Source organism: Mesoplodon mirus (assembly GCF_964341445.2).
Source record: "Mesoplodon mirus genome assembly, chromosome: X".
NCBI classification, from domain to species: Eukaryota; Metazoa; Chordata; class Mammalia; order Artiodactyla; family Ziphiidae; genus Mesoplodon; species Mesoplodon mirus.
The window spans coordinates 67,267,061-67,293,162 of record NC_138981.1 but is presented as its reverse complement, the minus strand read 5'-3'; the positions used below and the strand labels follow the sequence as shown (position 1 = coordinate 67,293,162).

At 34.1% G+C, this 26,102-nt stretch overlaps 1 protein-coding gene across 2 annotated transcripts in view; it reads left to right on the top strand.

The window, feature by feature from the left end:
* BRWD3 (bromodomain and WD repeat domain containing 3) overlaps window positions 1–26,102 on the top strand; it is a 121,392-nt gene that overhangs the window by 20,565 nt on the left and 74,725 nt on the right. For both annotated transcript variants that reach the window (XM_082609033.1, XM_082609032.1), the window contains exons 7-8: window positions 23,796–23,956; window positions 25,257–25,478. In XM_082609033.1, the coding sequence (XP_082465159.1) occupies window positions 23,796–23,956; window positions 25,257–25,478 (383 nt within the window). The remainder of the gene's footprint in view (window positions 1–23,795; window positions 23,957–25,256; window positions 25,479–26,102) is intronic.

Sequence of the window (26,102 nt, the reverse complement as noted above, 5' to 3'; positions counted from 1 at the left end):
CCTGTAATTTACAACTTATAAAACTCAGGAGGCTTGTATTAACTCTGTAGCCAAATTAATATTTATCTGTTGCCATAAGCTTCCATTTAACATTGATTGGCTCTTGACTTATTGGCCATTGTATGGTTATATGTCAACTTAAAGCCAGAATTCACTTGGAGGTGGGAAATCTACCTCTTGTTAATATGTAAATGTAAATTGAAAGAAAGTACTCTAAGGTAAACTTTATTTGGTTGAGGTTGGCTGGGTTTCTGCCAGGAATATTTGTCATCCTCCCTCTGATTTTATGTAGTTCTCATCTCTTGCCCATGTATCACACTTTGGCCAAGACTTGCTTTTTGTTGCCTGCTTCCCTCCACTTCACCTTCCTTCTTTTTGTACTTGATAATTATGCATGAAGCAAGTTGCTTCTAAAGTTATTGCTTTCTTGTATCTGGAGAGGAGCAAGGGATTCTTGTCACACCTGCAAGTAATTAGAACTGGAATATAAACTCAGAGTCTTTTGTATGTGCTACATTGTGAGTGCTCACTAAATATTAAATGAATGGAAGTGCTATGATTGCTGCCACATGGAAATGGAAGCATCCCTTTTAAAGGCATTTTTATGGTTTTATATAGCTTGTATGAGTTTCTAGCCCCTTGTATCCATTTCTGGAATCAATATTATATTAATATTAGGATAATAATTTTAGTTCCTTTATTTGAAAGGAAGTAGATTCTGTTGTGTCTTAGTATGATCATGTAAAATATAATGAAAAGATAATTTCTGTTTAATCCTATTAAGAACACTTTTTTCCTTTCCTCATTATTCTTTGTCATTCCTTTAGCTTTTTCTTTCAACATACACCAGAGTATTCTAAAAGGATCTTTTAGTATTTGTTCTATACATTTTACCCAGTACCTTATAGAAATAGAACTTTATAGTTCACAAAGGGAAGCTGTAAAACAGTTTAGATTTGTTTATTTGGAGGAAAAGACAGTCTAAAATGTCTGTATAATAACCAAATCAAATTAAATGGTTTAGAAGAAGATAGTAAAATAAAGATTTAGGATAGTTATTCCCAAATTATATTAAGTGAACTTTGCAGAAAGCCTGAATGGAATTAGAAATATGGTTTCTTTGCCATATCTTATATGATATTATCCTAGCAATAAGACATTCAATGACCATGAATACCAATAGCCTGTAGGACTTACTAGGTTTACTTAAATTGTACTGTGGATGGGTGTTAAGGGGTGGGAATGGCATCAGCCTTAAAGACTGTGAAGCTGTTACTCTGTGTGGTTAAGCTTTCAGAGATATAATTTGATTCATAGTAGCATCAAATCCATGAAAGAAATAATTCTGTTGTACTTCTACTACAGTTTTCAGGTTTTATTAAAATTCATTTTTGCCCTTTTTCTGGCTTCTTTTAAGACTTTATATTAATTTGTTGTTAGAGCTATTTTGGGAAATCCCAAACCAAGTTTCACACAGAAAACACTAGTCATTTTAAATCTGGAATTAACACTGAATTTCATGAGTCAATTTCCAATGTTCTTGGCAGAGTATTTTCTTGGTCTGTTATTGTCCTCTCTACCTATAGGAGCCGATTGATATGTTCAACTGCATTTTAACCAATCATAAGGTCGTATATATGCTATTATGCTATTTTTTAATTAATATTAAAAAAATAAAACTACAAATGTTAATCAATTGACTTTTTTGTAAAAGAGAAAAGACTAATCCAAGAATAATTTAGCCCTCTTTAAATACAACCTGTTTCCTGAAAAACTGTTTTTGAAGATGATGTTGATGGTGATGGGTGTGGTGTAAGAAGTCTGATCTGTGAACAATAATCCTTTCTGCCTTGTGTGTATAAAGCCTTAAGTCTTTTATTCGGTTAGCAATTATTGGTTGAGCCTGGTACTGTTTTGAATGCCTTAAGCTTTTGCTGAAAGCACCCCTCTCCCTGCTTCAACCTCTACCCTACCCCCACATTCCTGAGGTATGTCTTTGAGGTAGGTATGTAGCTACTATTTCTTAGAAGGTCACAATTTTGCTTTATTGTTATGAAGTTGTTTTAGTGGATTTTAAAACATTTCTTGATGCTATAGGCATCATATTAGAACATGCTTTTGGTAATAATGTCCTTTGTCCTTCATTCCTCTCATAGGGCTGGCCTAGCAAAAGGGTTGAGATTATTCTTTAAAATAGCTAGACCTGCTATTTCCAGAGCATTACTGGTAAAGAAGCATTTTTAAACTCCCTGGGTTGTTTATGGCTTCTATGGATATGAAGTTAGTTTGACCTATATTTAAAACAATTAATTCAGTTTATCTTTCAATGCCAGTTGCAGAAGAATTGGAAATATTCTTTTTATATAATCTGTATTAAAGTTTAAAAATTAAAAGTTAGCAAATTACACAAAGATTTCATGAACACTTTGTATAGCATATTATTAGATTGTAGGTGACAGATAAAATTGCTCAAGAGTTATGTGACTCATTTGTGTTAAAAATCAAATAATATCACCAGTTTGTACACATCTGGTTTTTATCTGGAGCTTGATGCCAAGTTGATGATATACTCTTTTTTTTTTTTTTTTTTAATATGGAACACTTCACGAATTTGTGTGTCATCCTTGTGCAGGTGCCATGCTAATCTTCTCTGTACCCTTCCAATTTTAGTATATGTGCTGCCGAAGCGAGCACGATGATGTACTCTTTTTCCCAGCAGATATGGTAGTTTCCTGGCTTTGGCAGGAAACTTTTAGCATCATTGATCAGATAGTTCCTGTGATATAAGCAGTAGAATTCAGTGAGTTATTCATCCTTATTGGCAGTGGAAGTTTCTTGTGGTTAGTGATTTTCTGCTTTAGGTTCAAGTGTTTTTAATTAATTAATTAATTAATTATTTTTTTTGGCTGTGTTGGCTGTTCGTTGCCGAGCACGGGCTTTCTCTAGTTGTGGCAAGCAGGGGCTACTCTTTGTTGTGGTACACGGGCTTCTCATTTCAGTGGCTTCTCTTGTAGTGGAGCATGGGGTCTAGGAGCGTGGGCTTCAGTAGTTGTGGTGCATGGGCTTAGTTGCTCTGGAGCATGTGGGATTTTCCCGGACCAGGGCTCGAACCTGTGTCCCCTGAATTGGCAGGCTGATTCTTAACCACTGCGCCACCAGGGAAGTCCAGTTCAAGTGTTTCTGTTTTTGTTTTTGTTTTTGTTTTTGTTTTTGTTTTGTAGCAGGGAGGGCTTTTGTCAGTACTAAACTGCTGAATGTGTAGGGTAATTCAAAATAACTTACCTTGTGCAAGTCTCATCAAACAAAGACCACTAGGAACAAGCCTGTAGTTTGACAAAATCAAATTTATTGACTCTTAGTGAGGGAATGTACTCCTGAGGCACCGTGGAAGGCCTCTGGGCAAGAGGGAGGAGGGAAGTGTCTTTAGTAAATTGTGGCTTACCACTGAAGAATTTTGAGGAGTGTCTGAAGGAAGCCAGGATTAGTTCTGGATTGGTGGCTGATTCTGAGGTTAATTGAGAGAAGTGGGGATTAACTAAGGGTTGGGTGCGCTCATGAAGCAGGGTGGTTTAGGAATTGGGTATCTCGCTCCAGTAATAAATGAAAATACCAAAGTGAGGATGGGGGCATCATTGGTAAGAAAGCTGTAATCACCCAAAGAAGGGGTCGCTATGATATTTTACAATTGCTGCATGACCTTGGGAAAAACAGTGTTTCCTGTTAACTTTTCAGCTGGTTTTATCTTTGTCTGTCCTCCCAGCCTGATTAATTGCAGGGCCTCTTTTTTCTTTTTCAGTCCTAAATGACATTTACTCTTTCAGTCCCAGATAAGTTTTGATTCTTTCAACATGTGTTCTTATAAATCTTTTAAAAACACATGGTCAACCTACAACAATTTGTTATTAATTGTGTTTAAGGGCTTTTCTGGATGTTCTTAGTCTGTTGAATTGAAAATCTTTTGTTTTGGTCTACAAACATTTTCTAACATCAGTTCAAAATTCCATGACAGTGTACCATAATTTTAAAACCAACAGATTTTTCTCCACTGTAAATAGAGAATGAGTCGAGTAGAAGAATGGTCTAACAGCTCTGATGTGGCCATCTCAAACCAACTCTTTGGTTCTTGGTGAACTTTCTAGTAAAACCCAATTTAGTAGATACCAGAGTCCCTGCCGATTTTGTTCAGTGTCTTTTGCAGGTAGAGGGAATATTGAGGAATATAATGTAGAATTTTTGATGTTATAGTTATTTCCTATTTCAGGCTCATTATATATTTTCTATAATGGCATTAAATAGACAGCACTGAAAAGTAAGAAGACTGTTGAACTAGAATCAAGAAACCTGGATTGAACCAAGGGTCTGCTATGTATTGATGTTAGGCAAGACATTTTCTTTGGGCTTTAATTTCCTTATTTACAAATTGAAAAAAATGCTTGCCTTCAGATCTCACAGGATTACTGTGAACTCAAATGAGATGTCTTTGGAATTACTTTATAAGCTTTAAAATGTTATGCAAATGTAACTTGTAATTATGATATTGGATCACACATGCTGATAATAATGTTGATAGTGATAATAATTACTCATAGGTTAAAGATCTGGTATTTGAGTTATCATCACAAAAAGATTATCTAGCTCACATGCGACTGTAGTGGGGTGCTTTTTTAGTATCTAAACTTAAGTTTCAGGACCTGATCTTTGTCTCCAAATCCAGTGCCCTTTCCACAAAAGTCTCAGCAAAGTAAGTAATATATATTTCCTAGTTGCCATAATAGAACCCCTTGTAAGAGCCTAGAGTCTGCGGTGGAGATGAAACTGGAAAGAGAGGTTGGGGCCCAATTATTCTGAACTGTCCATGTCAGGAGTCAGCAAAATTTTTGGATAAAGGGCCAGATAGTCAATTTTTTTTTGGCCTTCTGTATCATTTGGTCTCTGTTGCAATTACTCAACTCTGTGGTAATGTAAAAACAGCTCTAGATAATATGTAAATGAATGACCATGGTTGTTTTCTAATAAAATTGTATTTGTAAAAATAGGTGGTGAGCTGCATTTGGCCTGTGGACCCAAGTTGGCCAACCTCTGTTCTACACTAATGAATTTAGATTTTATACTCTAGGTACTGAAGAACCATTGGGTACTTTTGAATGGGAAAATTATATGATTGGATTTTTATTTTGAAAAGATAGCTCAGGTGGAAAAATATAAGATAAATTGGAGAGGAGAGAGAATGGAGGAGGCAGGCAGGGAAATCAGAGGGAAGGCTCTTATTGTAGGTATAGACAGGAGATGATGAGTGTGGGGGTAGTAGCAATAGAAATGGACATAACTGGATTGATTCAAGCAAAATTTTGGAGGTGAGATGAATAATACAGTTTGATTGGATGTGGGGCATAAAAGAGGAAGAGTAAAACTATTAGTAACAAAATTGAGGAGAGGGAAAATATAGAAAACTTGTGATGGAAGGATAATGGACATGATTTGGGAACTCTCCATCCGTGGTACATCTAGGTAGAGGGGAAGGATGTCCATTAGGTAGTTGAAAATGTGGTCCAGGAGCTCGCGTGAAAGATGTAAGTTAGAGATAAAGATTTGGCAGTAATTAGTATATGGGTAGGTAAGATTGCAGGGACAGCATGAAAAACAGAAGAAATCCCAGGATAGAATTTGAGTGCACTGTTAGCATTTCATCAAGGGTGAGTCAGGGTAGAAAAAAACAATATAAGAAACTAAGAAGGCAAGGTTTGGAGAGGCAGTAATGATATCTTGAAATGAGAATCAGAAATGATATCTTGTAAGTCATAAGAAGAAAATTGCATATTTGATCAATATTCCCTATCAAACTTACTATGGAATTTATATTCTCAATGGTTTTGGAAGGTTGAATACTAGAAATAATTTTTATTCAATTCAGCAAATACTTGAACACCAAATATATGCAAAACCTTTTCTAATGTTCAGGGCAGTCCTTGCTGTCAATAATTTTACTCTTTGGGGAGGTTTAGACAGATGCTGGATTATGATTATAGTACAAGGCATTGTCTCAGTTCTTCTGGGCTGATATAACAAAATAGTATAGGCGAGGTGGCTTATGAACAACATTTATTTCTCACTGTTCTGGAATTTGAGAAGTCGAAGATTAGGCACCAGCAGATTTGGTGTCAGGTTAGAACTGGCTTTCTGGTTCATAGATACCTCACATGGAGGAAGGGGCAAGGGAACTTTCTCAGGCCTCTTATATAAGGTCACTAATTTACTTCCCCAAAGGTACCACATCCTAATACCATCACATTGGGTATTAGGTTTTCAATATATGAATTTGGGGGAGGAGACACAAATGTTCTGTCTAAAGCAGACATAGACTAAGTGATTTAATGGAAATACAGTAATGGGCATTAAGGAAGGAAGGAGAGATGAAACTGATTAAGAGAAACATGGAAAGATTTTGAGGAATAAGTGACCTTTGAGATGAACTTTGAAGGCTTAATTATAAGTTGAAGGATGGAACATTACAGATGAGAGGATATCTGCATAGGACAGAAAAGAAGGCTTCTCTGATTTTAAGTGGAAAATTTATGCCCTGGAGGAGTATGAATTATGGTTGGATATTTTGGGAAAGGTGGGACCAGATAATTAAGCAAATACTTGAGGGTCTTTTGCTTCCAAGGGACTGAGCTAGGTCAGTACATGATACATTAGACGTTAATCTCTATCCTTAAAGTGCTTGTAATATTAGATCAGAGATATGCACAGATAACTAATACAAGGACCACGATAAGAAGTGAAACAGGAGGGTTTAGTTTTGGCTGAAGTGATTGAGAAAGATTTCATGAAAAAGAATGATTTTAGGCTATGCCTCCAAGGATAAGAAGGATATTGACAAGCTGAAATTGCAGAGGTTAGGCATAAGGCTAAGAGAGTAGCGTAAGCAAAGGTGCTGGGTTGGTAAACTGGGAGAAGTTTAGGTTTGAACTTTAGGTGGAAGTTCATTATTTTTTATCAATGGATGTCTAGTTGCTCCAGCACCATTCGTTTAAAATGATATCCTTCCTCCATTGAATTTGATTTGTACTTTTTTCAAACATCAGTTACTATTTGTGTGGATCTACTTGCTCCTCTATTCTGTTCCATTGATATATGTGTTTATCTCTTTACCAGGACCGCATTGTTTTGATTATTGTAGTTACATAGTAAGGCTTAACGTTGGAAAGAGTAGTCCCTCTCACTTTACTATTTGTGGAGATTGTTTTCAACATTCTAGGGCCAGTGCCATTCCATATAAATTTTAGGACAGGGTTATTAATATCTGTAAAAGCCTTTTGAAAGGAATTGCATTAAGCCTATAAATCAATTTGGGAGAAATAACGTGTTTACTATGTCGAGACTTCAATCCATGGACATGGTATGTCTATTTATTGAGGTCTCCTTTGATTTCTTTCATCAGCATTTTATAATTACAGCATATAGATATTGTACATGTTTTGTTAAGTATATATCCAAGTATTTAATTTTTGGAGTGATTGTAAATGTGTGTGGTTTTTTACACTTTATTTTTTATCAAGGTATAGTTGATTTACAATATTACATAAGTTTCAGGTGTAGAACATAGTGATTCACAATTTGTAAAGATTATGCTCCATCTGTGGTTATTATAAAATAGAGGCTATATTCCCTGTGCTGCACAGTATATTCTTATAGCTTATTTATTTTACACAAAGTAGTTTGTACCTCTTAATCTCCTACCCCTATCGATGATGTTGTGTTTTTAATTTTGGTTTCTGCATATTCATTATTAGTGTATAGAAATGCATTTGATTTATGTGTGTTGATCTTATTTCCTATGACCTTGCTTAGCCCACCTATTATTTCTAGGAGTTTTCAGTCTCTTTTAAAACATATTCTATCTTGCTTTTTTATACTATAGTTTTGGGATTAGATGATTTGGCAGATGTAATTATGATCTGGGTTGGTTTGGGCTAGAAGGTTTGGAACACAGTTTACCTATTGGTGCAAATGATAATTTTTAAAATTTTTTTCTCTCATTTTCAGAAAAAAAACTGTTATACAATATTTGTTAAGAGATCAGCCTCTGAAGTCATATTGCCTCGATTTGAATCCTGGCTCTCTCAGTTATTAGCTTGGGATCTTGGAGAAATTATTTAACCCCTTTATGCCTCAGTTTCCATGTCTTTAAAAAGAGGATGCTAATAGTACTCACTTTGTAGGGTTAAATAAGTTAAACATATAAAGTGCTTAGCATAGTGCCTGGCACATAAAAAGTATTAAATAAATGTTAAGGTTTATTATATAACAAGGGATTTTTTTTGTCTATTCTGGTTGGCAAAGTATGGATAATATAATGTTTTTGAATATATTTTATTATTTTCTTTAGCATAGAGATTACTATCATTAGAGTAATCGATCTAATACCAAATGTTTCCCTCTTCTCTCCACCCTACCCATTTTGGAATGTGAGAGCACTGAAATTCTAGAGAGGAAAGGAAAGGGAAGAATAGGAATGAAGCTTCACAGAAACTAAGTCTACTGTGCTAGATGTTCTACAAAATTCATGTCACTTAGATAGGTGGTATTATGCCTGTTTTATAGATTTTATAGGTAAGGAAGAAGCTAGGCCTCTTGTTCTTTTCTCAATACTATGTTGCCTTTTTACTCCATCATTCTGCCAAAATAGGGGGAATTGGTAGAACCCATTCTGTCAACACCTGTCGAGCTACTTGGCTGGCTCTTTGATTTTCCCACAGGATTACTATTGTATATATCCTTTGCCCTGCTCTCCTTGTCTGTCAAACACATGTCCTCATTTATATTGAATAGTGACTTGGTACCCAGAAAAACAAGGGGGTGAGTTCACTGCTTTGACCCATCAGTATCCTTTATTTGGTGGGGGGGTAAACATTGCTGATATGTTTAAACATAAAGCACTAACTGAGAGGTAGCTGTGGTATAAGAAAAAAAGAACATTGGACATAAATTCAAGTACCCTCCTTCTCTGTTAATTATCACCTGTATTACTTTGGAAAATTTGCTTCACCAACTTGGATCATAGTTTATTTATATGTAAAATGAGTGATTAGAGTAAAAATTAATCTTTAAAGTTCTTTCAAGCTCTAGCACAATTCTATAACATACACTAGTTCAAAGAGAGAAAGGTAAGTCATGGTTGTGTGTCGGTTACTTTCTAGGGCCTCAGAAATGCTGATTAGCCTCTCAGAATCTTCAATAGTGTTGGCTTGCATTTTTCCTTTCTATTTATTTATTTTTGACAAAAACATATTGTATACATTTAAGTTGTACAACTTGGTGTTTTGATATATGTCTACCATGTGAAATGATTACCACAATAAAAAATAAACCTGTCAGTTAGCTATTATGTTACCATTTTTGTGTATGTTATGAGAACACTTAAGATTTACTTTCTTACCAAATTTCAAGTATACGGTAGATTATTATTAACTGTAGTTACTAAGCTGTATATTAGATATCCAGAACTTTTTTATCTTAAAACCGAATGTTTGTACTCCTTAAACAGTATCACCTCCTCTGTCTCCCCCCAGCGTCTGACCACTACCATTCTACTTATTGTTACTATGAATTCAACTTTTTAAAAAAATTCTACATATGAGTGAAATCATGTAATATTTGTCCTTCTCCATCTGGTTTATTTCACTTAGCATAATGTCCACCAGGTTCATCCATGTTGTCATAGACAGCAGGTTTGCATTTTCTGATTGCCAAAGGCAGCTGTTTTTCCTGTCTCCTGCATTTCCTGTGTCTAGAATTAAAGAGCACAAAGCTCAGTTACATTTTAAATGTAAATCTCAATGAAAAATTTCATAAGACAGAAAATGATTACAAATATTAAATTTCTAATTGTACCTGTTGGCAAATGTCTCTTCCTGTGGTTGAATCAAATGCTTATTTGAGCCTATGCTTTTTATAAAAATGGGCATTTTTAATACACATTTTTAAATTGAAATATATTTGTTACACATATAATATTGTGTAAATTTAAGGGTGTAAAACATGTTGATACATTTACATATTTTAATATGATTACCATTGTAATGATAGTTAGCACCTCTATCACATTACATAATCATCATTTCATTTTAATGATTGGAATAATTAAGTTCTAAACTCAGCAAGTTTGATAATTATACAACAGTATTGTTGTCTATATTCACTATACTGTGCATTAGATCACAAGGACTTATTTACTGTTTACTAAGTTTGTGCCCTTAACCATCTGTCCTATTCCCCTACTCCCCAGCCCCTTATAACCACCATCTTACTGTCTTTATATAGTACTTGTCTTTCTCTGACTCATCACACTTAATATAAAGTCTTCAAGGTCCATACATGTCATCAGAAATGGCAAGATGATGCCCTTCTTTATCATGGCTGAATAATATTCCATTGTATACCACAACTGCTTTATCCATTCGTCTGTTATGGGTACGTAGGTTGTCTCCATATCATGGCTACTGTGAATAATACCAGAATAAAAGTGAGAGTGAATCTCTTCAATATTTTGTTTTCATTTCCTTTGGGTATATAGTGAAAAGTGGAATTGCTGGGTATTATGGTAGTTTTTTTTTCCTTTTCTTTTTCTTTTTTTTTTTTTTTGGCTGTGCCATGTAGCATGTGGGATCTTAGTTCCCCAACCAGGGATTGAACCCGTGACCCCTGCAGTGGAAGCATGGAGTCCTAACCACTGGACTGCCAGGGAATTCCCTGGTAGTTCTATTTTTAATTTATTGAGGAACCTCCATATTGTTTTCCATAGGGGTTGAGCCAACTTACATTCCCACCAACAGTTCCTTTTTCTCCTCATCCTTGCCAGTGTGTGTTATCTCTTGTCTTCTTGATGATAGCCATTCTAAAAGATGAGAAGTGATATCTCGTTGTGGCTTTGCTTTGCATTTCCCTGACAATTAGTGATGTTGAGTATCTTTTCATTTATCTGGTGGGCATTTGGATGTCTTCTTTGGACAAATGTCTGTTTAGTTCCTCTGCCCAATTTTTTTTTTTTTTTTTTTTTTTTTTTTTTTTTTTTTTTTTTTTTTTTGCGGTACGCGGGCCTCTCACTGCTGTGGCCTCTCCCGCTGCGGAGCACAGGCTCCGGACGCACAGGCTCAGTGGCCATGGCTCACAGGCCCAGCCTCTCCACACCATGTGGGGTCTTCCCAGACCGGGGCATGAACCCACATCCCCTGCATCGGCAAGAGGACTCTCAGCCACTGCACCACCAGGGAAGCCCCTCTGCCCACTTTTTAATCAGATTTTTTGTTATTGAGTTTTATGAGTTCTTTATATATGTTGGATATTAACCCCTTATCAGATATATGGTTTGCAAAAATTTTCTCACATTCTGTAGGTTGTGTTTTCATCATTTTGATTCTTTTGCTGAGCAGGAGCTTTTAAGTTTGATGTCCCACTTGTTGATTTTTGCTTTTGTTGTTTATGCTTCTGGTGTCATATGTGAATAATCATTGCCATGACCAATGTCAAGGAGCTTCTTCCTTACATTTTCTTTTAGAAGTTTTATGGTATCAGATCTCTGGTACATTTTGAGTTAATTTTTGTAAGTGGTGTAAGATAGGGGTCCAATTTCATTTTTTTGCCTGTGTTTATCTAGTTTTCTCAGCACCATTTGTTGAAGAGACTATCCTTTCCCCATTGAGTGTTCTTGGTTCCCTTGACTATGTTTTTGAATATTAGTTGACCATACATGGAGGGTTATTTCTGGACCCTCAATATGTTCCATTGGTGTGTGGGTCTGTGTTTATACCAATACCATACTGCTTTAATTACTATAGCTTTATAGTATAGTTTGAAATCAGAAAGTGTGGTATATCTGGCTTTGTTCTTTCTCAGGATTGCTTTGGCTATTCTGTGTTTTTTTGTGGTTCAATACAAATTTTAGGATTGCTTTTTCTATTTCTTTGAATTATGCCATTGGAATTGTTTTTTCTGAATTTTGAATTTTATTTTTAATTATGCCATTGGAATTTTGATAGGGATTGTGTTGAATCTACAGATAGATATGGGTGGCATGGATATTTTAACAATCTTTGCATCCATGAACATGGGATTTCTTTCCATTTGTTTGTATCTTCAACTTCTTTCAACAAAGTCTTGTAGTTATTTATTTATTTATTTTGTACAAATCTTTTACTTCCTTGGTTAAATTTATTCCTAAGTATTTTATTGTTTTTGATGCTATTGTGAATGGGATAGTTTTGTTTTCAGATGTTTTATTATTAGTGTATATAAATGCAACTCATATCTTTATGTTGATTTTATATCCTGCAACTTTGCTGAATGTGTTGATTCCTTCTAACATATTTTACTTGAGTCTTTGGGATTTTCTATATATAAAATCATATCATCTGCTAATAACAACAATTATACTTCTTCCTTCTTGATTTGGATGTCTTGTAGTTCTTTGTCTTACCTAATTGCTCTATCTAGGACTTTTAGTACTAAACTGAATGAGAGGGGTGAGAGTGAGCATTCTTGTCTTGTTCCTGGTCTTAGAGGAAAAGCTTTTGATTTTTCACCATTGAATATAATGTTAGCTATGGGTTTGTTGCATATGGCCTTCATTATGTTGGTATGCTCTTTCTATACCCAATACGTTGAAAGTTTTTATCATGAAAGGATGTTGTATTTTGTCAAATGCTTTTTCTTCATCTATTGAAATGATTATGTGATTTCTATGCTTCATTCTATTACTGTTATGTGTTATATTTATTGATTTGCATATGTTGAACCATCCTTGCATCCTAGGGATAAATTCCACTTGGTCACTTTCTTTTTTTAATTAATTAATTAATTAGCTTTATTTTTGGCTATGTTGGGTCTTTGTTGCTGCATGCGGGCTTTCCTTTCTTTAGTTGCAGGGAGCGGAGACTGCTCTTCGTTGCCATGCACGGGCTTCTCATTATGGTGGCTTCTCTTGTTTTGGAACACAGGCTCTAGGCACTCAGGCTTCAGTAGTTGTGGCATGTGGGCTCAGTAGCTGTGGCTTGCAGGCTCTAGAGCATAGGCTCAGTGGTTGTGGTGCACAGGCTTAGCTGCTCCACAGCATGTGGGATCTTCCCAGACCAGGGCTCAAACCTGTGTCCCCTTCCTTGGCAGGTGGATTCTTAACCACTGTGCCACCAGGGAAGCCCTGGTCATTTTCTATGATTCTTTGAATGTGTTCTTGAATTCCGTTTGCTAATATTTTGTTGAGAATTTTTTACATCTATGTTCATCAGGGATATTGATCTGTAGTTTTCTTTTCCTGTAGTGCTCTTATCTGCCTTTGGTATCAGAGTAATCCTGGCCTCATAGAATGAGTTTGGAAGTGTTCCCTCCTCTACAGTTTGAAAGAATTTGAGAAGGACTGGCATTAAGTCTTCTTGAAATTTTTGGTGGAATTTCCCTGTGAAACCACCTGTCCTGGGCTTTTCTGTGTTGGGATGTGTTTGATTACTGATTTAGTCTCTTTACTTGTTACTGATCTGTTCAGATTTTCTATTTATTCCTGCATCAGTGTTTGTAGTTTATGTGTTTCTAGGAATTTATCCATTTCTTCTATGTTATCTATTTGTTGGCATATAATAGTTCATAGTAGTTTCTTATGAACCTATGTATTTCTGCAGTATCAGTTGCAATGTCTATCATTTCTAATATTATTTGAGTCTCCACTTTTTTTTTTCATAGCCTAGCTAAAGTTGTCAATTTTGTTTATCTTTTTGAAGAACCAGCTCCTAGTTTTGTTGAACTTTTCTATTGTTTTTCTGGTCTCTATTTCATTTATTTTCACCCTGATCTCTATTATTTCCTTCCTTCTGCTGACTTGGGGTTTACTTTGTTCTCCTCTCTAGTTTCTTGAAGTGATGTTGTTTATTTCCAGTCTTTCTAATTTTTTTAATACATGAATTTATCACTATAAACTTATCTCAGAACTGCTTTTGCAGCATCTCATAGGATTTAATATGTTGTGTTTCCATTTTCATTTGTTTACAGATAGTTTTTTGTGGCCTTTTTGATTTTATCTTTTACCATTGGCTGTTCAGAATTGTGTTGGTTAGTTTCCACATATTTGTAGACTTTCCAGGTTTCTTCTTGTTGTTGATTTGTAGTTTCATATGATGATGGTCAGAAAAGATAGTTGGAATGATTTCAGTCTTAAATTTGCTAAGACTTGTTTTGTGTCCTGTCATATGATCTATTTAGGAAAATGTTTCATGTTCACTTGAGAAGAACGTTTCTTCTGCTGCCATTGGATGGAATGTTCTATATATCTGTTAAGTCTATTTGATCTAAAGTATGTTCAATTCCAACCTTTCCTTATTGATTTTCTCTCTGGGTGATCTATCCATTGCTGACAGGGGACTATTAAAGTCCTCTAGTATTGTTGTTTTGTTGTCTGTTTCTCCCTTCAGACCTGTTAGTATTTGCTTAATATATTTAGGTGCTTCTATGTTGGCTGCACATATATTTACAATTGTTATACCTTCTTGATGTAATGACTCCTTTTATCATTATATAATGACAGTTTTTGTCTTTGTTATCATTTTGGGCTTGAAGGTCTTACTTTGCTTGATAAATATGGCTACCCCCACTTTCTTTTGGTTTCCACTTGCCAGTAGTATCTTCTTCCATCCATTTAATTTGAGTCTATATGTCTTTAGAGCTGAAATGAATTTCCTGTAAATGGCATGTAGTTGGGTCTTGTTTTTTTTTACCCATCCAACCACTCTATGCCATTTGATTGGTGAATTCAACCATTTACATTTAGAGTGATTATTGATATGTAAGGCCTTACAACTGCCATTTTATTGTTTGCCTTGTGGTTGTTTTATGTTTCCATTGTTTCTTTTTCCCATTGTTTCTGCATGCCTTGTAAATTGTTGGTTTTCCATGGTGGAATGCTCTGTCTGTCCTATTTTTAGTTTCATGAATCTATTCTAGATTTTTGCTTTGTGGTTACCATGAGGCTTACATAAAACATCTTATAGATTAAAAAAAAAAGTCAATTTTATGCTGATAGCAACTTATCTTCATTCACCTTTAAAGATTTCCACCCATTTTCTCCTCTGCTTTTCTTTCTTTCTTTCTTTTTCTTTTCTTTTTTTTTTTTTTTTGGCTGTGCCATGCAGCATGTGGAATCTTAGTTCTCCAACCAGAGATTGAACCCATGCCCCCTGCAATTGAAGCAGAGTCTTAACCACTGGACCACCAGGGAAGTCCTTCTCCTCCACTTTTATATTTTCAGTTTCGCTATTTACCTCTTTTTATGCTGTGTATTCATTATCAAATTATAGTGGTTACAGTTATTTTTAATAGTCTTTCCTTTTAACCTGTATCTAAAGTTAAGTGGTTAACATACCATTCTAATATGGAATTACAGTTTTCTAATTCTGTCCATTTTTCTCCTTTAGTAGAGTGTTTCATATGTCATCATCTCGCTTTTTAGTTCTTTCGTTTCAGTTGGAGAACTCCTTTTAGTGTTTCTTTACAAAGCAAGTCTAGTGGTAATGAATTCCCACAGCTTTCATTTGGCTGAGAAAACCTTTATTTCTCCTTCACTTTTGAAGGATAACTTTGCAGGATAAAGTATTCTTGGCTGGCAATTTTTATCTTTCAATAATTGGAATATGTGAGTCCACACTCTCCTGGCCTATAGAATTTCTGCTGAGAAATCTGCTGATAGGCTAATGGGGTTTCCTTTGTACTTTACTTTCTCTTTTCCTGTTGCTGGCTTTAATATTCTTTATCATTGATTTCTGAAATTTTCATTATAATGTGTCTTACAGAACGTCTTTTTGCATTGCAGTAATAAGGTTTTCTATTAGCTTCATGTACTTGTATGTCCAAGTCCTTTCCCATGATTGGGATGTTCTCAGCTATTATTGTCCAATTATTTGTTCATCAGAGGGGAGAGAAAAAAAGAAAAACTCAACTGTTATGATGCTGACATCATTCCCCTAATGCACTTTAAATTTGGATTCTGCTATTGATAGCTGTGTCTTAGCAAGAAATCATGTGGAGTATGAAATTCTATAATACTCATTCTAATTCAACATTTTCTTTATTAAGTATATAAAATATAAAACCTTAAATTTAGTATAAAATACAAATATTTTATACTTTATTACAACTTTCCCCAATTTTAAACTTACTTACTACTTTACAGTTTTTGTCCTCTACCTGTTATATAATTGTTTCAGTATGTTTTAGCTTAGGCTTCCTAATCATTTTTTTTTTTTTTTTGGTCTAATAATGTTCTATCTTTCATGTATGAAGATAATAGAAGGAAATGTGCTTTGAGGTATTTTTTCACAGAATTTATTCACTTACAATGATCCTTCTATTTCTTTTTGCTTACTAAGCTACGTGTGTTGATATGATTGACTGAATTTAGGAGAACAAACTGTGTGGTCTTGAACTATTGTAGGAATAAGCTGATGTACTAATACAGTTTTTTTTTTTTTTTTTTGGTACAACAACCCTGTAATAAGTCCTCAGTTCGGATTTACTGTTGTTAAGTGTCCTTGTTATTGATTCTTCTAATTTTTTAAAGTTTTTTTATCACCATTTAATATTTGAGGGTCTAGTACTAACCTTTGAAATCAAGAGAATAAATAGTATATCTTGTGCCACACTCAACAAATGTTCTAAAATACACACACTTTTTTCTAACACTAGAATTTTATAGGTTATTGGTAGATTTTACTTTCTTTCCTATAAAATGGTGGGATGGATAACTAATGGAGAGGACAGTAAAAAAAGAGTAACTTAAGAAAAGAAGCACATCCTTATAATTCAGGATGCCAAAAAGTGAGGAAGGCAAAGCTATTATTGAAGACTAGATGAAAAAAGTCAGTCTGGTTCTAACCTTATTAATTTGGGACACAGTATTCCATATTGTAATTTTGAAAAAAATAGAATTTGATTACATAAAATGGTGCATTAATATCCAACATACACTAGAATATTATACACTTCAAATTATGATATTTTTATGTTCCTTTTTTCAAAGACCATTCAGTATTATTAATTTCTAAAGGTAATTAAATAGCATTTAAAATATTAATAGAAAAAATAGATTTCAGGAGAATCTTTATGTGCATTTTATTCATTTTAAATTAATTCTTTAATATGTTCTTCATAAAATTTGAGCCTTCTTGTGGGATAACTGTTACCTTGTATTCTCTCCCTTTTACTGTTCATTACCACTTCTAATTGATATGGAGAAAGCACAGGAAATTAAGCCAAAATAAGTTAATTTTACCATTTGTTACTGGGCTAGTAAAATTACCCATAAGAAAAAAAGTTATATGATGAAGTATAGCAGGTATAACATAGGGAAAAGATCCATAAAGGAGGAAGTGGCCAATAATTCATGACAGAAAACATATAGGTTAGGCAGAATATTTACAAATATTAGATATAATGCAACAAAGTGCACTAGAAAATTTAACATAAATACATTCAAAACTTGTAATGGTATTAGTACTTAAAGTGTTATGAGTGGCGATACTTGGTCATAAACAAACATATCTAATAGGAAGGTAAGGAGTAGCAGTGCATGTTAAATGTATTTACAAATCCATAGGCCAAACTGTGGCTGTGCTATGAAAAACAGTGTGTAGAGATTGAGTGAGAAATTTATATTGGATTATATTTACATTACAGACTGGACAGTATGGATGATGCTTTCCTAATGGAGAGGTAAAAAAGCAGGATATCTATATCAAACTAATAATGAATGTCCTTTTATTCCTCCCACTCCAATTTAGTTATTATGTTGAGCCATTTAAAATCACTACTTCTATTTGTAGAAAATGGTTGAATATCAACAATTTCATATGGGTCAATCCATATAAGAATACTCCCAAAACACCTTTAAAGTTCCAATTAGCATATGGGGAAGGAACCTATAGATTTATTAAAAAGGAATAGATGGAATACATTTATCACTAAAATGTAAGTGCTGGGCATAATTATATTTTGCTTTAGTGTTCTCTATCAAAGAGGAAGATCTCTAAACTGTAAAGGATAGAGCTAGCATGGTTAAAAGAAAAGAAAACCCAAGATGCATGAGTACCTAGCTGCTTTAAGAGTCCAAAATGAATTAAGTCACAGTATACTAAACTAGTTTTCACTGGCAGGTATTCTTTGTGAAATCAGAGTAGACAAGAGAAATGGAAATGACCAACGGACAGGTATACAATAAGGGAACAAAGAACAGATCTTTAAATTATTGATTGGTGAACTTAGCTTTAACCCCAGGAAAATTTTAGACAGGCTTATTTAATAAGTGGTTTGTGTACTTTTAGAAAAGAAGGAGGTGATCACTAGGACCCCAAATACATTTACTAGAAAAGAATGTCAAACTAACTTTAATCTGACTATTAGAGAGTGTAAGGCAGCTGTTTTAGAAAACTAATGTAGTCTTTGCAATCTTAAATTGTATTTATAGAGGCATAGCTGGAAATAATCCCCTGTACTCTGTGCTGATCAGACCACTGGGGATATTTTGCTCAGTTGTTTTTTTTTTTTTTTTTTTTTTGGCCATACCACGCGGCATGTGGGATCTTAGTTCCCTGACCAGGGATTGAACCTGAACCCCCTGCATTGTACGTGTGGAATCTTAACCACTGGACCATCAGGGAAGTCCTCGTATCTTTTTAAGAGGCTCAGACATTGATGAACTAGAGACTTACCAGGAAAAAGCAATCACAGTAGTGTTTATGGTGAAATAATGGTTTTTTTTTTTTCTATAGGGAATGATAGGAAAGAAAGGTGTTTGTAAATTATGGCTGTGAGTAATATAGAGGGGACCTCACATGTTGAGAGAAGACTTAAGGCACAAATGATAGCTATCTTTAAATATTTCATGGGTTACCATATAACAAAGGGATTTGACTTTTTTTTTTAAGTGTAGCTCTAAAGGGCTAAAACTGTGATTCTCTGGAACGTGTAGGGAAGGAAATTGAGCTCAGTGAAAGGTAGAGTCTCTGCAAAATTAGAGCAGCTCAACATATAAATCATTCATTTTTGAGAAATAATATTCTCTTTACTAGAAGTGTATAGGCAGAAGCTGAATGGCTATCTACCAGATACATTATAGAAAGGATAATTTTGTGGGGAGGGAAGTTGGGCTAGAATTGGTAGTTCCCAAATTTGGCCCAGTATCAGCATCACTTGCAGAACTTATTAGAAATAACATTTTCAGAGATATATATTTCTGCAGATCACTTCATTAAAGTATCTTATTCATTCCTGAAATTGAGTAAATGATGAAAGCTTTTGCCCAGTGGAATAATGTAAATTCCACAAGGATGGGAATCTTGTTTGACTCGTTTATAAGTTGTATTCTAGTGTCTGTCACAGTGCTTTAGCTCATAGTAGGTTGTCAACAAATACCTTTTAAAGAGAGAAAGCAATTATTCCATTTGTAGCTGTTTATTAATCTCTGTGACTTAAAAAGTTTATAAAATACACTGAATAAGTCTTAGCTTGTTATTACTTGAATCTTTAAGCATTTTGGTCTCTTGTTGGGTTAGTTCATATATCATTTTTTAGAGAACAGTTTGGAAGCTTATCCTACAAAGATTTAAAGAAAAAAACTTAGGAGACATAGTGGATTCTGAATGCAATATTTTGTATTTAAATAAATTTTATATGTATATATATTTGACTAGTTTATCTACTAAGTGAATTTGCCAGCATTGCTAAATACAAAGAAATTATGATGACATCAAAGATGTTTTTCTCAAAAGTTCTTAATGTATTTCAAGACAAGGTTGGCATGTTCACATCAGTACTCAAGAGAAAATGCTCTGTAGCTGATTGTTCGAACCTGACTATAACCATATCAGCTCCCCAGATAGAAAGGTGTCATAATTAAGGTGTACTATTTTTCAAGGTTGCCAGATCCTTAACAACAGTGGATGGAGAAGCAGGCATTTTGCTCTGACTAAAATGTTGATTGATTGCCCCGTTCCAACCAGTGTTTTGAGGGTTGTATTGTCATTTCACTTTTGTAACTTTGAGAGCTACATTCCTTAGTAAATTGAAGCTGAGATAACGTTTACTCTTTATAGTGTTTTTAAAATACTTAAATAAGTAATCAAGGTAATTAATTATATATACTAAAACTTATTACATACCTTTGAAATACAGTAGATTTTAGAAGGCTTAATATTGAGATTGCAATAATGAATAGTGGATATATTGGCATAGGATTGTGGGAATTTTTTTTAAATTTGTAGTTGTTTTTCATTAATATTCTACTTTGTTAGGGTGAAAGTTTAAATTGCTCATCTCTAATCTTGCATTCTGCTTATAATAGAAGAAGAAACAATGCATTCAAATAGTACATTTGATAGATATTTATTTTTAATTTTTTTTAAAAAGGGTATATATTTTATTTAATTAATTTATTTATTTGCTCTGTTGGGTCTTTGTTGCTGCGTGCAGGCTTTCTCTAGTTGTGGAGAGCAGGGGCTACTCTTCGTTGTGGTGCACAGGCTCAGTAGTTGTGGCTTGCAGGCTCTAGAGCACAGGCTCAGTAGTTGTGGTGCATGGGCTTAGTTGCTCCATGGCATGTGGGATCTTCCCTGACCAGGGATCAAACCCATGTCCCCTGCATTGGCAGGTGGATTCTTAACCACTGCACCACCAGGGAAATCCCTTATTTTATTTTTGACTGTTTTCTTTTTATTTATTTATTTTTTAATTGAGGTATAGTTGATTTACAATATTAGTTTCAGGTATATAACTGATTCAAAAATTTTTATAGATTATACTCCATTTATAGTTATTATAAAATATTGGCTATGTTTCCCTTTGCTGTACACTATATCCTTGTAGCTTATTTATTTTCTACATTGTAGTTTGTACCTCTTAATCCCCTATCCCTAATTTGCCCCTTCCCCCTTTCTTTTCCCCATTGGTAACCACTAGATTGGTTACCAATGGTCTATTCATATTTTCTATTTCTTCCTGGTTTAGTTTTAGGAGATTGTACATTTCTAGGAATTTGTCAATTTCTTCTACGTTGTCCACTTTATTGGCATATAGCTTTTCATAGTAATCTTGATAGAGACATTTAAATACAACACAGTGATAATTGTGTGTGTGTGTCCCTTTATTTTATTACTACTTTTGAGGAAAGGAATAAGGACTCTAAGCATCCCTCTCCCCTGAAGGAGCTATATAATATTTATGCTAGAAGAATGAGATCTACTTTCTAGTAAAATACTCAAGGATTGGTCAAAAGTGAACTCTTTTTAATTGTATTTTTAAAGTCAGTTATCAGCCATTACAAATTTCAGAAAATGTTCTTGATAAAGGATTCTTTAGAGATGTAAGAAAAGCAAAAAGCATCAGTACTGAAAAATAGTGGCTAAATGGAGAATACATGCAAAAGAGTGTTGACAGAACCCCTTATTGTATATAAAGCCTAAGGCTTGTTGACATTACCAAATGACTGAGAAAAATGTATAAATATTATTATCTCAGGTGCTATATGAATAAACAGAAATCGCTGAGATAAGAAAGAAGGAATATTTGATGATCCTGCTGTTGAATATGTGATATACCATATATAGGAATTTTTTGAATAGCTGTTAGTGGACTAGAGAACCTAATAGAAAACTTGAATTTAAGATAAAAATGTACTATTAGAAGAGTGTTAAGTGAAACTTAAAAAAAAATCTATACTTTTATCACAAAGCAGTTGGTTTCATTTTTCTTTTTCTTTCTAGTCTTTATACATATATGTATGCATTTTTTGTATAATTTAAATCATCATCTACTTACAAGTTCATATTTTATATTTTTTGCTTTGTAGTGCCTAAATTGTTCCACATTGATGGAGTTTTCATATTTTAATTATTAATTTTTACAGAATAGTCCATCATATATTCTGTAATTCTGATTCTTTATCTCTGCTTTTCTGATTTTTTTCTTCATGTTGATGGTGTTTTTTTGTTTGTTTGTTTTTAAGCTTCAAATTGGTTTTCAATCAGGGGCAGTTTTTCCCCAGGAGATGTTTGGCAATGTCTGGGGATATTTTTTGCTTGTCACAATTTGTTGTTGGTGGGGTGTTAATAGCATCTGGTTGGTAGAGGCCAGGTATGCTGCTAAACATTCTACAATAGACAGACAGCCCCCCACAACAAAGAATCCTCAGTCCCAGAGTTCCAAAGGCCAATAGTTCCAAGGTTGAAAAATCCTTCCTTAAAAGTAACACACCTTTTCCTCTATTTACTTACAGAATATGAATGTAAAAAAACAAAGCAGAAGTAATGGTTGATTGTTTCAAGGAACTCAGAACAGTAAGAAATGTTTGACTGGAGAGGGAAGATTGCTAAAGTCCGAAAGTTACGGTGCCTGCTCTTCCCATCTTAGAGTTGTGGCCATTTCTAGAGGTTGGCATAGGAAGCAACTGCCAAAAAGGAAACCTCTTACCTAGTACTTACCTAGTACTTATGGATTTTCCACCATTATTTATTCAGCATTTCGACATAAATACTCAGATTTCTAATGTGTTCTTATGATTTGCATTCAAAATTGGATTTTTCTATTCATCATTCAATTTTTGTCATTTTGTCAGTTTAAGGTGGCCAGTGGATTGACCTTTGCCTGAAAAAGACTTCATTACTTTTAAGATTGAGATGTTGAAAGGTTTCTTATTTTTGATTGTGGCATGCTTCTAATTGTACTAATCTAGCTACAACTCAATTCTTGCCTTAATTTTGCTTTGTTTCAACATAAAGCTATTATTATTTATACTATATTATTATGAAGTATGGTAAAATTTTGCCTTGCCTCAAGGTCACTTTAACTTTTAAGGCTTCTATGTTTTGATTAAAATATAATATGCTGGATGCTGAATAATTTCAGTGTGTAAAGGAAGACTGGTGGAATGTCACAGAGCAAGTAGGTACTTGTATATCCTTACATAGGGAACAAGATCTTCGTTTTAGGGAAGTGAGTAGAATCCAGATGGTATTTGGAGGAGAATTTTGCAGACTTATGCTTTATTCTGGCTGCTTTTTAAGAAAATTAGAACACAAAACAAACAAACAAAAAAGGAGCCAGGATCTAAGTTGACCTTATAAGAGATGAATTCTCAAAAGTTCATTGATTAGAGGGAGAGTCTATAGTTTCTGAAACCAAAAAGAGGGAGAACCTATAAAGTATAGAAAGGATTGTTTGTTACTGAAAACCTATGTGGTGTTATAGCTTCCTTCCTCTTTTTACTGTATAAATCTCTTGTATTGCTCTTGAATTTTTAGGCACAACTGTTTACAGGGTGGATGGGTATATGAAGGTAGGACAGGAGTTCATAGAATTTCCTATATACACTTTAAGATGTATTATACTTAACCAAATACCGTTTTTATTCTAAAATTATTTCATGTTATGGTAAGATTTACCTATATATATTTAAAGTTACAGTGTCTTTGACTGAAGTATACCAAGAAAGGCAAAATGGGATTGTACTTGGGAAACCATAGTAAGGTAAACAGAAAATCAGACTTCTGGGATTTGAAAGAAGAGTATTCTTAGTGCTTTGTGATAGTGAACTTGAGTTCATAAAATCGTGAAATGTGTGATGGAATTTAGACTTCTCACAGCGTAGAATTGCCACGGTGTGTGTACCCTGTTTTGTTTCATCATAATACTGATGATTTAACTTCATGTTAAATGTAGTTTTCACTTTTAGGTTTTAAGAAGTGAATCCTCTGTTTTCTGTTTTTCAGTGAATATCACCTCTGCCAGGCAATTAACCGGATGTAGTCGCTTCAGCCATATTTTCCCTTCATCTGCTTACCAGCACATTAAGATGCATAAGAGAATTCTGGGGCACTTGTCATCTGTCTACTGTGTAGCATTTGACCGAAGTGGGAGAAGAATTTTTACAGTGAGTTTAAAATTAATGATACTATAGCATATTAGAGATTTACAACAATGGAAGCTAGGCTTCATGGCATTGAATTATGCTTTGTAAGCAGTTCTTCCTTTTTAGACACAATGCATGCAAGAAAAGATGAGTGGAAATTGAAAATCTTTTCTCTTTCTATATAAATAAATGGATGAACTATAATTAACTCAATATTTGGGAAATCTAATTAAAAAATAAATCTTCAGAAGGCCTTATATTCTAGAGGTGGTTAATTTATGTGAAACAAGTTTATCTACTCAATTGGTTTCATTCCATTTTAGCAAACATTTATTAAAATGTATTTTCTATTGGTGCCAGTTCTGCTTAATTAATGATTACATCATCCTTATAGTTGAATAGTTGAACTACATGTTTAGTAATGAAGATTACAGTTATTGTATATATCTCTCTTTGAATTCAATAGTAATTATTTTTAAAATTGGACTTTTATTAACCAGATCATATTGTGTGCTTTTGAGCACAAAATAGTAGCACACTAATCTTTCCAAGTAAAGGCTTAGTCTCATTGTTTCAGTACCAAGTTAATGTAGAAGTGTAGGTAATAGCATACTTTTCTTTTTAAATTCCTAGGCTACAACAAAGGAAGTGGTTTGTATTTTGAGAAGTACAACTTCTTGGAGTTCATTACAGACTCTTCCATTGATGTTTTCATGACACAAAATGCATCACCTAAGTATATGGGTGTTGATGATGATGCGGATGATGATTTTCATCTTTTTATAAACAGATAATTATTAAATAGCTCATCTACCGCAGTAGAATTGCTTTTTACTATTTAAAGCTCTTTTGAAGTTCTCAGTAGGAAGTTCCACATAATATTTTCCCCAGAGATTATTAACAAAGTCTCATGTTTGCATGTAGATTTTAGGTTAAAGTTTTAAGTATTTGTAGAGAAAAAAAAATTCAAGCAATTAAGAAAAAAGACTGTCAGGTATAAGGAAAGAAAGAAATAATGGCAGAGATAGTTAATGCCAAATCAGTTAAAAGTAAAAAAATATTTTGAGTTGTCAGGATTGGTAGTAGTTTTGAGGAGTTATTCATATATGCCATTATCAGTTTGGACAGTGCTTTGTCAGTGCTGTCATTTGGACATATTTTATATTTTCTACTCACTCCATGTTATATGAAGAAAAGAGACTAAAAAGAAAAGGCTTAGAAGTAACTTAATAAAATTCTCCTTTGTTTTTGCTTTTATTGTGGGGGGAGGGTGCAAATTTCTGCTTTATTGTAAATCTTCTGTCCTTTTGTGTTGCTGTAGGGTTCAGATGACTGTTTGGTGAAAATTTGGGCAACAGATGACGGGCGCCTTCTTGCTACACTTCGAGGGCACTCTGCTGAAATTTCTGACATGGCTGTTAACTATGAAAACACTCTCATTGCCGCAGGCAGCTGTGATAAAGTTGTAAGAGTGTGGTGTCTTCGAACTTGTGCACCAGTTGCAGTCCTTCAGGGACATTCAGCTTCTATTACTTCCATACAGGTAAGAAAAATAAAAAGATACCTCTAGTAGATGTAATAAGAATGAGAATTCTCTTGTTTTTTGTTACATCGTGTGGATTATACAAAGAATGGCAACAGAAAAATATTGATCTCTTAAGGGCTTTGTCCCTACCTTGCAGACAGGTATTTTTTAAAGTTCCCTTTTCATATAAATCTGTTCCATTTAGAAATAAGTAAAAAGGTCATTGAAAAGGTTTTTCAAGTGCAGTGTAAGACATCTTCTTTATCTCATTTGTATTTGTGAAGAAGGGAAAAGACTTGGAATTGCCTTAAGGAACAACACCAGTACCTTTTAGGCAGGATATAAGTAGCTTCTAATTTGAATATTGGCATACTTTGTGTTAATATTTAATACAAAATGTTTATCAGTTCAGATTGTGTGTGTGTGTGTGTGTGTGTGTGTGTGTATGCATAGTTTAATATTAGGGAAATTTTTATTCTTAGTTTCAGTCATTTCTTATTTCAGCTTGATGTTTGACATACAAAACATTGAGTTTTTAAATATTTGTCCATATAGTGTTTTTACCAGATGTTGGTAGTGTAAGTCCTGGATACTCCCCAAAGAACTTTGTTCTCTTCTTTGTGTTGACAGCAAAACAGAGGA